Genomic DNA, 14969 nt, shown 5'->3' with positions numbered 1-14969 from the left:
CGCCGGGCTGGTCACGGAGGCTGACGTCATCGGGTCCTGCGGAGGCCGCGGGCCACAAAGGCCGCTTTGTAGGGCGGCGGCGGGACAAAGCGGCCCGGGCCGGGGTCGGCGCCTCCGAGGCGGGAAGGGCGGGGCGGGTGGGAGGATAGGGCCGGGGACCTGGGACCCCGCCTCCGCACACCTGGCAGTCCCCTCTCGGCCTCTGGGCCCCCGAGTCCTGGCAGGCGTTGAGAGGCTGTGGCCGCCCCCCTCGGAAGGAGTTCAGCGGCGCCCCCGGTCCCTCGGGCCTTTCCTGCTACCCCTGTCTCTGAGGGCTAGGGAGCACCAACTGACTAGGAGAACAGAATCCCACGCCCAAGCCTGCATCCCTTGCCTTCAGCAGTCAGCCCTGGACCTCGCTGAACCCCAGATGTGCGGGTGGGGCGCAGTGCGAGTTCCGATGCCCTGATATCCACCCAGCAGGAAGCAGGAGCCAGAGATAGTTCCTTCCTTACGTCCTGAGGGGGAACCCTGCACAGAGGAACCATTCAGGAGCTGGCATTGTCTGCCTGATGAACGCAGTGTCTCCCTCCCTGAGTGGGCCATGCAGGATTCTAGCCAGGATTCCCTTGTACCCGGCTTGGCAGTGGGTCTGGGTGGGGTCCTGGCAAGCAGTGCTTCCCTGGGTGCAGGCAGCTAGGCCCCCACCTGCCCTTGGCCCTCCTACCCCTGCTCACATTTTGAGAGCATAAGGCTCCATTGTCCCAGCACTGCCGGGGGCGGCCTCTCAATTCATCCTTGTCTTTAGTGATTGGGAAATTCCCACCCATAGGGGGCGGTAGGCAGGGGATGATACATCCCAGGTGTCCTATACCCCAATGGGAGGGACTCTGTAAAGTTGACTCCGAGGGATTCCCCCCATTACCCAGGGCTGTCTGGGGCTGGACCCCAACCACCCTGCATCCCTGAGCAAGGAGACCCAGAGATTCAGTGCTCCTTGGCAGTGTGTCTTCCGGAGTTCTCCCAGCCTTAGAAGGCCCGTCTTCCTGGCCCCACCCATAGGCAGCTACATCTATGAAGCTCAGGACCTTTAGACAGGCAGAGGACCCAGGCTCCTGCTCCCAGACCAAGCTGTGGATCCCAGTATGAGGCAGACTCTCCAGTCAGTGGGGACCTCCACGAGGCTCGTCTACAGGCCCCATGAGGACCTGTCCCGCTCCAAATGGTTGCCCAGACTGCTGATGTGGTAGCAGGCTATTTTTAACCCACTTTTTGGCGGGGTGGGTGGGGAAACAGCTGGGAAGAGAGAAAGAGACAAGCTCTGAGAGTCAGAGAGGTCTGAAGGATGTAGGGAGACCCTGTGGGGAGAAGCCAGTCCAGGCCTGCAGTCACTTCCCAACTCCCCTGGGCAGGAGCCCTCACCCCCAGCAGGTGGGTGGAGGCCCAGATGCCAGGAGCAGAAGGGGAGGAGGCCCCATTAGAACTGGAGCCTCTGAGGCTGCAGGAGCTTCCAAGACCTAGAATAACCCCTTGGCCGTGTTTAGGGCAGCCCCATAGCTGCTCCTGATTTCCTCCAGAAAATCCTCCTACTCCCCTCAGAATCGTCCCCCCCACCCCCAACCCCACAGTGCCAAGCCAGCTATTAAGGCTGGAGAATACAAGTCCTGACTCCAGCTCCCTGGCCTGTGGCGTGGCCAGCCAGACCCTGGTTGCCCTGGGGAGTCAGGGACAGAACGGCAGCTTCTCTTGGCTGACTTTTGGGTCCTGGCCCACTTCCATACAACTGACCAATTCTTGGGTCTGTTGCCCTAAAAGAGATCCCAGGGGACCTCATCCTTGCCATGGGGCTGTGCATCCCCCCAACCCCCCTTGGACACGGAGAGGGGGAGCCAGCTCTCAGCATGCCTCCAAAGTGAAAGTGAAAGCCGCTCAGTCGTGTCTCTGTGACCCCATGGACGATACAGTCCATGGAACTCTCCAGGCCAGAATACTGGAGTAGGTAGCCATTCCCTTCTCGAGGGGATCTTCCCAACCCAGGGATCGAACCCAGGTCTCCTGCATTGCAGATGGATTCTTTACTAGCTAAGTCACAAGGGAAGCCCGCATGACCCCAAGGAGAGCCTCAAGTCAGCTGAGGTCTGCATGCAGCTGTGTGACAGCAAGTATGTCCCTGGCTGCCAGCCAGCCAGCGCCTCCATTAACCGCACAGCGACAGGCACTAGTGTTCAGGGGGTCAGAGGTCAAGGCTATGGATCTCTTTCTTTTCCCTGCTTTGATTCCCCCTCTCACAGGAGACGCAGCCTGACAGGTGATCTTATTTAAGAGAAAAATCAGTTGTACTTTCCTTGGTATTTATCCTGTTTTCTGACCTCATTGTGGGTGGAGGGAGTCAAGGCCTGAGTGGCTGAGGCCTGAAGGGACCTGAAATCTCTCTTCTCCATCAACTCCCCCATCCTCATCCAGGCTCAGCAGGCCCAGGAAGGTGGCAGGGCTTCATGCAGGCACTTCATCTATCTCTTGCTTCCCTGTGCCTGGTGGCTTCCCAAGTGATAGTGGCAGCTGGGAATCCTAGAGCCCTACAGAATGGCCTGGACCTGGTGTTACAAGCATCGAGGGCTTCACAGAGAAAGGTGGGTAGTGAGTGATAAGGAAAAGTCCAGCAGGTGGCAAAGGGGAGGGCAGAGGGCACAGCCTAAGCTAAGTCCTGGCAAAGAAGCAGCTGCCACCTCCCAGAAATGGGGTAGCTGAAGTGCTGGCAGGGTTAGCCAGGGCTGAGTCAGAGAGGGGTTTGTGAATGCCTGATTAAGAGCCTCGGATGTCCCCAGGCTGGAGGAGCTGGGGAAGCAGGGTAACTGCAGAGGGGAGGTACTGGGAAGAGATCTGGCAGAAAGACCGCGGGGACCACCCCCAGGTGAAGGGGTCAGGCTTCAAGCTGCAGGGGAAGGAGGTGGGGCCTTGTTCTGTCTTAAAGGAGACAGAGGCCTCTCTGACTTGGGGCTCTCTAGAGGGCGGAGGGTGTGGGCTTCTTGCCATTGCTGGGGGTGGGCTGGAGACTCGTGGAGGAAGACTAAGGAATCCTAGGCAGCTGGGGAGGGAAGGGGGTTCAGGTGGAGGGTCAGTGCTGTCCTGGGGGCTGGGGGTGTGTGTAAGGGAAGAAAGGGGACAGAAAGAGACAGGAGAGGAGTTAAGCCAGAGAGAAGGCCCGGTGAAGCTGGGCGGGAAGAAGCAGTGGTGAGTCTCCCTCGAGGCCCACAGGCTTGCATGCCACAGGATACCCAGCGCCGAGATGGCAGCCAGAGCGTGCACCTGTGTACCCTACTGAGTGCCAGACCTGCCTGGCTCACCCTTTACTACCGCGGGACAAGCATGGAGAGGGGACTGAGAGGTTCAGTCTCCCCCTAGGGACACACAGCTGGTGAGCAGCAGAATCAGAATTCAACCCAGTCACTCCCCGGCTACTATAGGGGTGGATTCCTGGGACGGGCTCCGATCCACCCTCCCGGAGCAAACTGACCCCCACCTGGCGCTCTCTGGAGGCTCTCCCACCCCGGCCCCCCTGCCCTGCCCAGCTCCCAAGCCAAGGGAGGGAAGGTAGCATTTATGTTAATGTATGTTAATGGGGACTGGGTGCCACCGGAGTCCACCCTGCCGCATTCCTGGCACCTCCTCCCCCGGGTTATGGCGGAGGAGGAGAGAGGGAGGCCCCACCCCCAAGGCCCCTCGTCTCTCTCCCCACTCCCTCTCCCCCCTGCTGGGCAACGAAGAAAACAGAAGTGAGTGAGGAGCTGTGATGTGGCTGGTTGGGGGGGCTCCCCGTCCCGGAGGGGCTGACCTCAGCCAGGGAGGAATGTGCAGGAGGCGGAGGGCAGGGGCGGAGCGGGTGGGGGTAGGGCCCCAGCCAGAGGCACAGGCTTCCCGGTGGCCCCTCCCTCAACCCTTCCACCTCGGCTCTGACATGGCCCTCAGAAGGCAAGGAGGGGAGGAGCTCATCTTCCCGAAAAGGTGGGCCAACGGGGGTTCCTCTGGGAGCCTGGACACCAGGCTGGGGGTGGGTGAGGGCAATGTCAGACAAACCTTCCCGGGAGATCCCCTGGCGTGGCTAGCAGAGTGTCAGGGAAACCAGGCCTCAGTTGGGCTCTCCAGGGCCTGATTTCCACCGCTTATCCCCCCTTGCCTAAAGTCCTCCTCCGGGTAGCACGTCTTAGTCCCCACGTGGCCGGAAGAGGGAAAGGTCGAACCAGTGGTTGGAGCCACCAGCCCTGATGGCTAAAGCAGGTGTGAGTGGGGAGCCAAGGCTCAACCCAGCCCAGGCTGGGCACTGAGAGGGTTGGCTGCAATCTTGCATAAATGGATGTCCCACCCCAGCCCAGTCACACCACCACCGAGTCCAGGCAGGGTGCAAGGGGCACGCCCAGCTGAGAGTGAGGACTGTGGAGGCAGGTGCTGGCATTTGGCACAACAATCCAGTTATTTCCAGAAGGAAAAACCAAGGCCCTAGCAGGCTATACTGCTGACAGTCAGCACCAGGCACCCACGCTGCCTCCCCTGGTTGGTTCAGCTCTATTGAGACCCAGGCCCAGGCCGTGTGAATCCAAAATGCTTGGGGACTTCCAGAGCCCAATGTGACCCACTAACCCTAGAGGGCTGGCTTCATGAAGTCCCTCCCCAGGGTCTGCATACTCTGGGACCCAGGACTGAGAAGCAGAAAAGAGACCTTGTGGGGATGGGGACAACCTGAGCTCTCACCCCTGGGGATCTCCCTGTTCCAAGGACATCTGGAAGCTGGAAGGCAATGCCAAGCACTCGTGTGGACCCGGGGACAGCCTGGTCCTTTTGGCTGGGGGTTGAGTCCCAGGATGTTGGAAAGATGGTGGGGGGTGTGGATCCTGGTCTCATTATCCAGTATGGACACTGGGTTATTGGGGGAGGGGCATAAAATAGAGCCTGGGACCCTGGGACTGAAGAACTAAAAGCAATGGGGTCAGGTAGGGGGCACCATGGGGTTGGGTGGGGACCTCAAAGGCACTTGCTGATCTTGGCTGCATGGGTGGAAAATTGTAAACAGCCAAAGAATTTTGTTTGCTTGCATGGGGCCAGAGGAGGCTGCCCAGACCCAAAGCGAAAGAGCCTGGGAGGAGGGAGAGAGGCCACGTGCTGGAAGTCCTGGGGCTCAGGCAGGGCTGCATCCCCCCACTCCCCCTCCTGAAGGCCCCTGGTCGTCCCACGGACGCCCACCCTTCACTGCCAACCAGCCAGCCAGAGCAGGCCAGAGACACCAGGCCTGAGGCTCAGCTAAGAGAGGCAGGTCCCTCCCCAACCTGGCTGGGCACAGACACCTCCACTCCAGGAACTCGCAGGAAATGCACCAGAGAGCCATGGCCTCCCTTGCAGACCCCCAGGGAGCTAGCTGCCAGTCAGCCTTGGGGAAAATGTAAGAGGATGCATTTTGAGGGAACTGAGGGATGGAAGACGCCCACCTTCGAGCCCTGGCATGTTTAGCCAGGTGGACCTGAGGACCCGCTTGGCCACGGTCGACATTCAGCTCCTCCAAGGAAGAAGCCCTGGCGGTATCAAAAGGGTGTGTGCCCTAGAGTCACCTTTAGGCCAAGGCCACAGACCCTTCCCAGTTGAGGTGCTGAGAAGCCCCTTCCTATCCTTGAAGCCCCCTGGGGTGTCTCACTCTGGTGAGGCAGACCTTGCCTGCCACCTACACCCTTGGAAGAAAGAGTCCATGGACATGACATAGAATGCCCCTCACCTTCCAACACAGACGTGGGACCACTGGTCAGGACTGGTCTCTGACCAGTGCCGAAGTCAGACTTTTCTCCTGCTGTCGGCCTGCCCCTCCAGCCCTCTTCTCCCACCCAACACTGGCCGTCATCAGAGCCACTGCCAGCCAGGTGGCAGAAGTACTAAGTCGCCCAAGCCCTGCGGAAGGATGGGGGCTGGGTCTTGGGGGCCCATCAGATCTCCACTTGAGGACCCCTTCCCTGACCAGCCCTTCTCAGCAGACTCCTGGGGACCCAGGTGGCAGCAAGCCCCCTCATTCCCCGCCTCGAGCTCCCAGGCTGCGGAGGGACAGACAGGTGAAAGAAGCGAGTCCCTGGGTGTGCCCTGTCTGCCCGTTCCCTCTGCCGGCTGCACAGCTCTGCCCAGGGCTACGAGGTCTCTATTGCTTCTTCCTCATTTGCCCGGATGGACGGCATGCCCAACTTCCAGGACCTCTGTGTGGGGCATCCTCTAGCCTGAAGCCCCACAGGGGAGGGGTCGGCCCTTCCTGCCCCTCCCTCGTGCCCGCTCCACTCTGGCCAGGCCACCAACTCCAGCCGGTCCCGGCTGCCTGCCCAGTCACCCGACCCGCCCCGTAAACTTGACGGGGCGGGCGCAGCTGGCTTGGTGGGGGCGGGGGCTGCTCCTTAAAGGAGCCGTCAGAGGGTGCCCGGGGCCCCTCGGCTTCTCCGACCTTCTCCAGGGTGAGAAGAGGCAGCGGGGTGAGGAGCCGCTGCTGCCGGAGCTCTTGGTGGAGTGTGGGGAGGAAGCCTGGCGTCCTGGGATGCCGCAGACCTCCTGGGCCTAGAAGAGACGGTGGCAAGTGCCAGTGGAAGGAAGGAAGGAGGTGGGAGTCCTGGGGTGGGAGGGGTCTGGAAGCGGTGGCGGAGCTAGGGGGGTGGTTTGGGGAGGGCGGTTTGGAAGGAACGTGCCCCAGCAGCTGCGCCCCTCGCTTGATCGTGCCCCAGGACCTTGCCCTGTGCCAGGGCTTACTGTGCCCGGCACCTGCCCAGCCAGCTTCTGGGAAGGAGGGTGGGCACTGCAGCCAGAGCCTGGCCCCATGTGAGGGGTCCAAGGAAGAAGGACTCTGGCTCACAGAATTGGTGGGCCTCAAAGATGGGGAAACCCTTGAAGGCAAAGACGGGATGGAGAGGCTGAGGGAGACGCCAGAGGCTCGAGAGGGAAGGACAGCTCCCCCAGCTGGGGGGTGAGAGGCTGCCCCAGGCCCTTGGCTCTCCCCACTTGATTCCTCTTGGGTCTGAAGTCTGAGATCATAGCATTTCTGGGTGTGATCGGCCCCTCCCGCCCTCTGGGGTGGGGAGAGAGAGGTCCAGCGCAAGGCTGGGGCTGCCGGGTCCAAGTGGGCGCAGCTCCCGAACCAGAAGCTGAGGCGTCTGCCCTGCCCAGCCCTGGGTCTCCCAGCTAGCTTCTCCCCCTGAGAAGTGGGCTTCTGGGGTGTCTCGGAGTTGAAGCAGTGATGGGTGCTGCAGTTATATTTGCTCACCTGCATCCAGAGAGATGCGTACACTTGCGCACATAGCCATACACACACATGCGACACACATATACATGCTTACAAGGTGTACACCGCTGACATGTACATCCTGCGTGCACACGTGTACAACGCCATGTGTGCGCACACACATGCATATCACACCTATGTGTACAATACAGCACATATACCAGGTGGTCTCACATAGGTATGTGCAGATATGCATGCAGACACAGTACACAGACATCGAGCACAGCTACACAAAGGACCCACAGAACTCATGCTCACAGGCACCCACTCCAGCAGCTCCTGCTCCAAAGGTGCCTCTGTCCCTCTGAGGACCCGTGGGTGCCCAGCCTCCTCCAGAGGCATGACCCCCTCTTGTTACACGCATACCCATGACTGGCTCGTTTTGCTCGTCGCACTTGGCACCTCTGTAGGGACTTCAAGCAACCCGAATCCTCCTTGGTCCTCTGCCTCCTCCTGCAGGGAGGACCTTGCCTGTGTGCCCCAATGCCCCTAGCCCCAGTCCCAGGCTGGCATGAAGTAGGCGCACTGACTTGGTGAATTAATGCCTGTGGGTGTGTATGCAGGAGGGCGGGTTCCTGGCGAGGGTGACGTGGTGGGGCGGGCGCCTGCCAGTGTGGGGTTGACCCCGAGGGTGTGCCCAGCGTGGGTGTGTCTGTGATTGTGGCCAGACAGGGCACCCTGCGAGGGAGAGGAGGGCTCAGAAGTGGAATGCGACCCCCCAGCCTCTTTCCCTAAGGGCTGTAATCTGATCCCTGGGGACTCTCCCCCCACCAGCCTCCCGCCCTCGCCCCTTGCTGCAGCTCCTTCTCCTCCAGATCCCGGGGCAGAGTCCAGGGCGGCTCGAGGCTCCTCCACACGCGCCCGCTGAACCCTGAGCTCCCTGAGCCGCGGGGATGGGGCAGGCCGAGGCTGCCGCCATGATCCCGGGCCTGGCCCTGCTCTGGGTGGCAGGGCTGGGGGGTGCTGCGCCCAGCACCCCACGCCTCCGCCTCTCCTTCCAAGGTAGGTGCACCTGGCAAGCGGGAGGCCCCAGCTCAGGGTGGGCAAGGAGAGGGGCCCAGGGTGGGTAGGGGGCACTGTTTGCTGTCACCCTTGTGTGTGCGCCACCCAATCCCAGATTGGGGGGCACGCTCAGGCCATCCCCAGTTAACCCTCTCCTGGCCTCAGTCCCCAAGTGCTCTGCCCACATTCTCCTCATGCTTTCCCAGGAAGACCCCTTCTGTCCCCATGGCAACAGATCCTGCCTCCACTCCATCCCCTGCTCCCAGGAAGGTTGAGGTGGGTGGGGGGGAGCATCAGAGCCGCCTTCCCACACCCCCTCTACACAGGGTGTTGAATAGGCAGCGACATCATACTGAACCCTGGCTGGTGGCAGAGAACCCTGAGCCTGACTTTGGGGTCGGGGTTCTGGCTGTCCCAACATGAGGCCGTATCCCGGAACACTTGCCTCCCTGTGCACCAGCCTGGAGACACTGCTTGTCTGAGCACGCGCTGGAAGCTCCACCTGCTTCCCCCGTGGGGGTGGGGTGGGGGGGCTGCGCCGCCCACTCTGGCAGCTTGGCCGGCACCTGGGTGGGCCTGTCCTCCCGAGTTGCACACTCACACGCATGTAAATCCACCTGTGTGTGGGCCAGGTCTCATGTACAACCTTGGCCTGGAGGAAGCTTCTAGCATGACTGGTGAATCCTCAGTGTCCGCACCCCACAGAGCTCCAGGCCCGGCATGGTCTCCGGACCTTCAGGCTGGAGAGGACCTGCTGCTATGAAGCGCTGCTGCTCGATGAGGAACGTGGGCGCCTGTTTGTGGGCGCTGAGAACCACGTGGCCTCCCTCAGCCTGGACAACATTAGCAAGAGGGCCAAGAAGGTGCCAGAAACCCCACCACCACCCAGCCTCAGCACCGGCCCCCCAGGAAAGAGCCCCGGGGAGGTTGGGTCACAAGTGGACACCCTCAGCTTAGAGACCGTGCTGTGTTTGCCCACCCCCACCCTCCCATAGCTGGCCTGGCCGGCCCGTGTGGAATGGCGAGAGGAGTGCAACTGGGCCGGGAAGGACATTGGCGTGAGTGTTGGCTGCCTGGGTGGGAGTGGCGCGGGTCAGCCCCTCACTCTAGCGATGGGCAGTGCTGAAACAGAGGGCCGCCTGTTCTGGCTGGGACTGGGGGCAAGAGGGTCGAGGTGGCTGAAGTCCGGAGGTAGTGAGTCAGGGTGGGGGCCTCATGTGATTCTTCCTGGGGGCCTCTGAGTCACAGGGGACAATGCAGGCCTCTGCTTCCCCATGAACCCATTCTGGGGAGAGGTGGGAGGGCCGGGCTGGTCACCAAGGGCACCCGGGTCCGTGTCGCCCATGTTAGTACTTGCCTCAGCTGATGCACCAAAGAAGGGGTGGGGGCAGCACTGGGGAGCGGGGGCCCCTTCAGGCCACCTCCCTGAGGGAGGCCTCCTTGTTCCTGACCCTGCCTGCCTGCATGCTAGACCGAGTGCATGAACTTCGTGAAGCTGCTCCATGCCTACAACCATACCCACCTGCTGGCCTGCGGCACAGGGGCCTTCCACCCAATCTGTGCATTTGTGGAGGTGGGCCAGCGGCTGGAGGTAAGGCTGGAGCTGGTCAGAGAGGGAGGTAGGGAGGGTAAGGAAGGAGGAAGGGCCTGTATTAGTAACTCCCCGCTGCCTCCCAGGAGCCCATGCTCCGGCTGGACCCTCGAAGGCTGGAGGATGGCAAGGGCAAGAGTCCTTATGACCCCAGGCATCGGGCTGCCTCCGTGCTGGTGGGTGAGTCCAAAGGCTGGGACCCCAGGAGAGCTCCTGGAACCCGCACCCCCCCCCAGAGACTCTAGCATCTTGTAAAGTCCAAAGACCCTCCCTAGAGCCCCAGGGATCCCCCCATAGCCTCACTGATTCCCCAAGAGCCCCCAGAACTCCCCCAACCTGCCATAGGAACCTTTGGATTTGCTCAGCAGCCTTGCCGTATCTACAGGGGAAGAGCTGTACTCGGGGGTAGCTGCGGACCTCATGGGCCGGGACTTCACCATCTTCCGCAGCCTCGGCCAGCGTCCAAGTCTTCGGACAGAGCCGCACGACTCCCGCTGGCTTAACGGTGAAAGGCTGGGGGTGGGGACTGTCGGGAGGGGGCCCTCATCTCCAACAGAGCAGGTGCTGAGTAAGGCACCTGCTTTCCAGATGGCTATCCTGGGTCAAGCCCTGCACTGGGCACTGGGTCAGAGGGCAAGACGAGATAGGTGTGACCCAGGCCCTCTTTGAGTTCAGACCTCAGAACGAATGCACGATAAGATCAGCTCCCATGGCCAGGAGATACAGGGAGAGAATAGACAAGGGAAGAGGAGACGAGGTGGGAGTGGTGGTGGTGAGAGTGGGGGGGTTGGGGACAGGAAGCCACTCTGCCGAAAAGAGGAATGAGCTAATTCCCAGAACACAGCAGGATTTCGGGAAGAGCATTCCAGGCAGAGGGAATGATGAACGCAAAGGCCCCGGGGACAGGAACAAGCCAAGGAACAGACTCGTGAAGGGAGCAATGATAAGGGGCCTGCCCTGTGAGGAGAGGGTAGCGCCAGAGTACCTTATTCTGAGTGAGGGGACCCAGTAGAGTATTTGAAGCAGGAGCCAGGGCATCTGCTTCCCGCTAGAGAGGAAGATTCATAAGTGAAGGCAAAACCCAGATACCCAGGATCGCTCCTTTCTTGGTGCACTGGCATGGAGAACTGCCAGGAGAGGGGTGAGGGGCCCGCCACTGGCCAAGGTCACCTGCTGTAAGCCCAGGTAGCCGCGGTCTCTGCTTCCCTCTTGTGGCTGCTTCTTGACTCGCAGGCCCTCTTCTGTTCGCTTCTGTCCTGGGGAGCCCTTCGAACTTGCTTCTGGAGGTGGGGTGGTCAGCTGCTGCCCTGAGGGCTTCTGCTGGCTTAAAGAGAAGGGGAGGCAGGGCCAGGCAGGACCTCAGTGACCCCTCGCCTCCTGCTGCGGCCAGAGCCCAAGTTTATCAAGGTCTTTTGGATCCCGGAGAGTGAAAACCCAGATGATGACAAGATCTACTTCTTCTTCCGTGAGTCGGCGGTGGAGGCCACGCCGGCGCTGGGACGCCTGTCTGTGTCCCGCGTTGGCCAGATCTGCAGGGTGAGGCCTTCCTGGGCCGCATTCGGGGGCTCCGCCACAGCCCCTTTGCCTGTCAGGGCCTCGCCCTCATCCCCTCCTACTGACCCCTGCAGAACGATGTGGGTGGCCAGCGCAGCCTGGTCAACAAGTGGACAACGTTCCTGAAGGCGCGGCTGGTGTGCTCGGTGCCCGGTGCCGAGGGTGATACCAACTTTGACCAGCTCCGTAAGCGGCAGGAGTGGAGGATGGGGTGGGGGGCAGTGAACGCAGGGGCACAGACCCTGGAGCCTGGCTCTGCACCCTCCCCCAACATGGTCCCTTCCCTACAGAGGACGTGTTCCTGTTGTCCTCGCGAGATCGCTGGACCCCGCTGCTCTATGCTGTCTTCTCCACATCCAGGTGAGGTGTGGGAGGTAGTGGGCTGGGCGGCCCAGGCTCCACTGGAGCCCTTCGCTCCACTGACATCTTCACCTGCAGCAGCATCTTCCAGGGTTCTGCCGTGTGCGTGTACAGCATGAATGATGTACGCCGGGCCTTCCTGGGACCCTTTGCACACAAGGAGGGGCCCATGCACCAGTGGGTGTCCTACCAGGGACGTGTCCCCTACCCCCGACCTGGCATGGTGCGTAGCCCAGGGACTACCTCCGCAACCCAGTTAAACCTGCAGGGGGAGGACTTGGCCTGGGGTCTTCTTGGTGAATGTGGTTTCTTCCTTTTTTTTTTTTTTTTTTTAATGGTTGGGAAAACATCCTCTTCATCAGACAGGGTTCCTCAGGGGAAGGTCATAATTCCCCCTCAGATTGCCAGGGCAGGGCTCTGTCCAATACCCACCCCCTCATACACACACTCCAAGTTCTGGGTGGTCTCCTGTGGAGGGCTGCCCACTCGGCCTTCTTATCCACTTCCTTGTCATGCTTCCTCCCCACCTCCCAGTGCCCCAGCAAGACTTTTGGCACCTTCAGTTCTACCAAGGACTTTCCTGACGATGTTATCCAGTTTGCCCGGAACCACCCCCTCATGTACAATTCGGTCCTGCCCATCGGTGGGCGCCCTCTCTTCCAACAAGTGGGCGCTGGGTACACGTTCACCCAGATCACTGCAGATCGTGTCGCAGCTGCTGATGGATACTACGATGTCCTCTTCATCGGCACAGGTCAGGGTCCTGCCATGACCACCTAAAAAACCCAGCGCAGGCTCTTTGGCCTATTAGTGGAATTTCCCTGCTTTCAGACCAAATCCATATGTTTCCCGGGGCTGTGTCCCTCATCTCCTTCTGGATGCTGCTCTGATTGCTCCAACCCGCATTCTTCACCTCTCCAGCCATGCTGGGGGTGGAGGCATCAGAGGCAAGGAGACCCCTGGCCGTAGCTGTCAGAGGGCACAAGGAGTCACCCCCTCTTCTTATCCCTACAGATGCAGGCACAGTGCTGAAGGTGATCTCCGTCCCCAAGGGCGGCTGGCCGAATGCCGAGGGGCTGCTTCTGGAGGAATTACACATGTTTGAGGTAAGACCTAGCCCCCACTGCCTGAAGGACCCCCACCCCATGGAGCCATGATCCCAGAGCCCCCCTCCTCCTCAGGACTCAGCTGCTGTCACCAGCATGCAAATCTCTTCCAAGAGGGTAAGTGACCAGAGTGCTTGGGGGTGGAATGGACCCAGAGTGTTCCCAGGTGCCCCCACTCCCATTCTTTAGGTAATGATAAGCCCCAATTTCCGTTTCAAGGACAGGCTCTGCCTTCGGTAGACTGTGACTTGAGACCCCAGTGTTCCCTTTTGTCAAATGGGGGGAAGGGATCCCTGACCTTTGGGAGGTTGGCACTGGGCCTCCCTTGGTCAGCCTGGAGCCCTTATATCCCTAGCACCAACTGTACGTAGCCTCTCGCAGCGGGGTGGCCCAGATCCCGTTGCACCGCTGCGCTGCCCACGGCCGTGCCTGTGCCGAATGCTGCCTGGCACGTGACCCCTACTGTGCCTGGGATGGGGCCAAGTGCACTCGCTTCCAGCCCAGTGCCAAGAGGTGAGCAGGGTCAAGGACGTGCTGCCCGGAGGGAGTCTTTACCTATCCCTGGCTAAAAGACGCACTCACGGAGGCTCTAATGACCCCCGATCCCCAGGCGGTTCCGACGGCAGGACGTAAGGAACGGCGACCCCAGCACACTGTGTTCCGGGGGTGAGTGTCTCAGCTGCTCTCATCCCTCAGCGCTTAAAGACTGCCCCACCCTGTCCTGCTTTGCCAGAATCTGACATTCGCTTTGCCCCTAGACTCATCCCACCCTGCGCTGCTGGAGCAGAAGGTGCTGGGTGTGGAGGGAGGTAGCGCCTTCCTGGAGTGTGAGCCCCGCTCGCTGCAGGCGCACGTGGAGTGGACCTTCCAGCGCGCGGGGGAGTCTCCCTACACTCAGGTGAGCCTCCCCCTACCCCCTCTCCAAACAGGCCCGGTTCCAACCCTAATGTCCAGAAAGTGCCAGCCCTGATTAATGAGGCCCTTAGCCCGCTCCGCACGTCTACATGCGATCCAGCCCCGCCCTATGAGTCTCAGGCCAATCAGACCCCTAACGCCCAATTTGGTCCCTGGCCCGCAACTCCGCATCCAGGTGAGGCCCCATTCCTCTAACTAGGCGCCTAACATCCCTGCCCGGTCGGAGAGAAGCCCTGCCCTCTCCTCGCCCACTGAGCTCTCCGACCCGCCCTCACGTGCAGATAAGCTCCGCCCCCCCGCCGTTCCCTAAAATCCTCGCCTCCCGCTGATCCACCGGCAGGTGCCTGCGGAGGAGCGGGCGGAGCGCTCGAGGAGGGGATTGCTGCTGCGCGGGCTACGGCGTGGGGACTCCGGCGTGTACCTGTGTGCAGCGGTGGAGCAGGGCTTTTCGCAGCCACTGCGTCGCCTGGCGCTGCACGTGCTGAGCGCAGCACAGGCTGAAAGACTGGCCCGGGCCGAGGATACTGCGCCAGTCGCCCCGCCGGGCCCCAAGCTCTGGTACCGGGACTTTCTGCAGCTGGTGGAGCCCGGCGGCGGTGGTGCGAACTCCCTGCGAATGTGTCGCCCGCAGCCCGCGCCGCGCCCACAGGTCCCTGAGTCACGGAGAAAGGGCCGCAACCGGAGGACACACGCCCCAGAGCTGCGGGCTGAGCGGGGCCCGCGCAGCGCAGCGGACTGGTGACTTGGCCGTCCCCACGCTGGGGACTGGGGAGGAGGCGGCAGGAGGGAGAGGGGGCGCTCAGACCCTGGGAGACGGCTAGGGGCCCGGCGTTTCCTGATGGAGGGAAGACACCGACCGACAGGCCCTGGCCAAGGGGCAGCCATGCTGGCTTATTTATTAACAAGAGGATAACCCTTGAATGTAACCCCAATAGGGGCGGCCTAGGCTGAGCACAGGGTCCGGCTGGTCGGGAGGCAGCAGAGAAGCAGGGTTCCCCGGGTACTTGGGTGGGAGTGGTGCCCGGAATGCCCACCCTGGGAGAAGGACCACCTCTTTGGGCAATGAGCAGAAAGCTGTGAACAGGCTGGGTGGGTGGGGTGGGGCAGGCCGACTGTACTAATGCAATAAACACATTTTCAGCCAAAGCTGGAATGGCCCCAGCAGACAATC

At 61.3% G+C, this 14969-nt stretch overlaps 1 protein-coding gene across 22 annotated transcripts; it reads left to right on the top strand.

Annotated features, from left to right (window-relative positions):
- Positions 1-3919: 3919 nt before the first annotated feature.
- Positions 3920-14959, top strand: SEMA3B (semaphorin 3B). 22 transcript variants are annotated; one of them, XM_069561929.1, is made up of 19 exons: positions 3920-3981; positions 6412-6595; positions 8071-8272; positions 8978-9135; positions 9268-9330; positions 9744-9863; positions 9950-10043; positions 10249-10368; positions 11254-11399; positions 11492-11603; positions 11708-11777; positions 11856-12000; positions 12312-12531; positions 12792-12883; positions 12959-13000; positions 13239-13396; positions 13494-13549; positions 13642-13781; positions 14139-14959. In XM_069561929.1, exons 3-19 carry the CDS (start codon positions 8164-8166, stop codon positions 14538-14540), a joined length of 2247 nt encoding a protein of 748 aa, XP_069418030.1. In that variant the 5' UTR covers positions 3920-3981; positions 6412-6595; positions 8071-8163; the 3' UTR covers positions 14541-14959. The 22 variants fall into 22 exon arrangements, with proteins under 22 accessions (XP_069418030.1, XP_069418035.1, XP_069418042.1 ...); XM_069561941.1 differs by having other exon boundaries at positions 3931-3981; positions 6452-6595; positions 8086-8272; positions 11859-12000; XM_069561932.1 differs by having other exon boundaries at positions 3951-3981; positions 8086-8272.
- The last annotated feature ends 10 nt before the right edge of the window (positions 14960-14969 follow it).

This window comes from Ovis canadensis, chromosome 19 (assembly GCF_042477335.2).
Source record: "Ovis canadensis isolate MfBH-ARS-UI-01 breed Bighorn chromosome 19, ARS-UI_OviCan_v2, whole genome shotgun sequence".
Taxonomy (NCBI): domain Eukaryota; kingdom Metazoa; phylum Chordata; class Mammalia; order Artiodactyla; family Bovidae; genus Ovis; species Ovis canadensis.
This window is presented reverse-complemented; position numbering and strand designations above follow the sequence as displayed.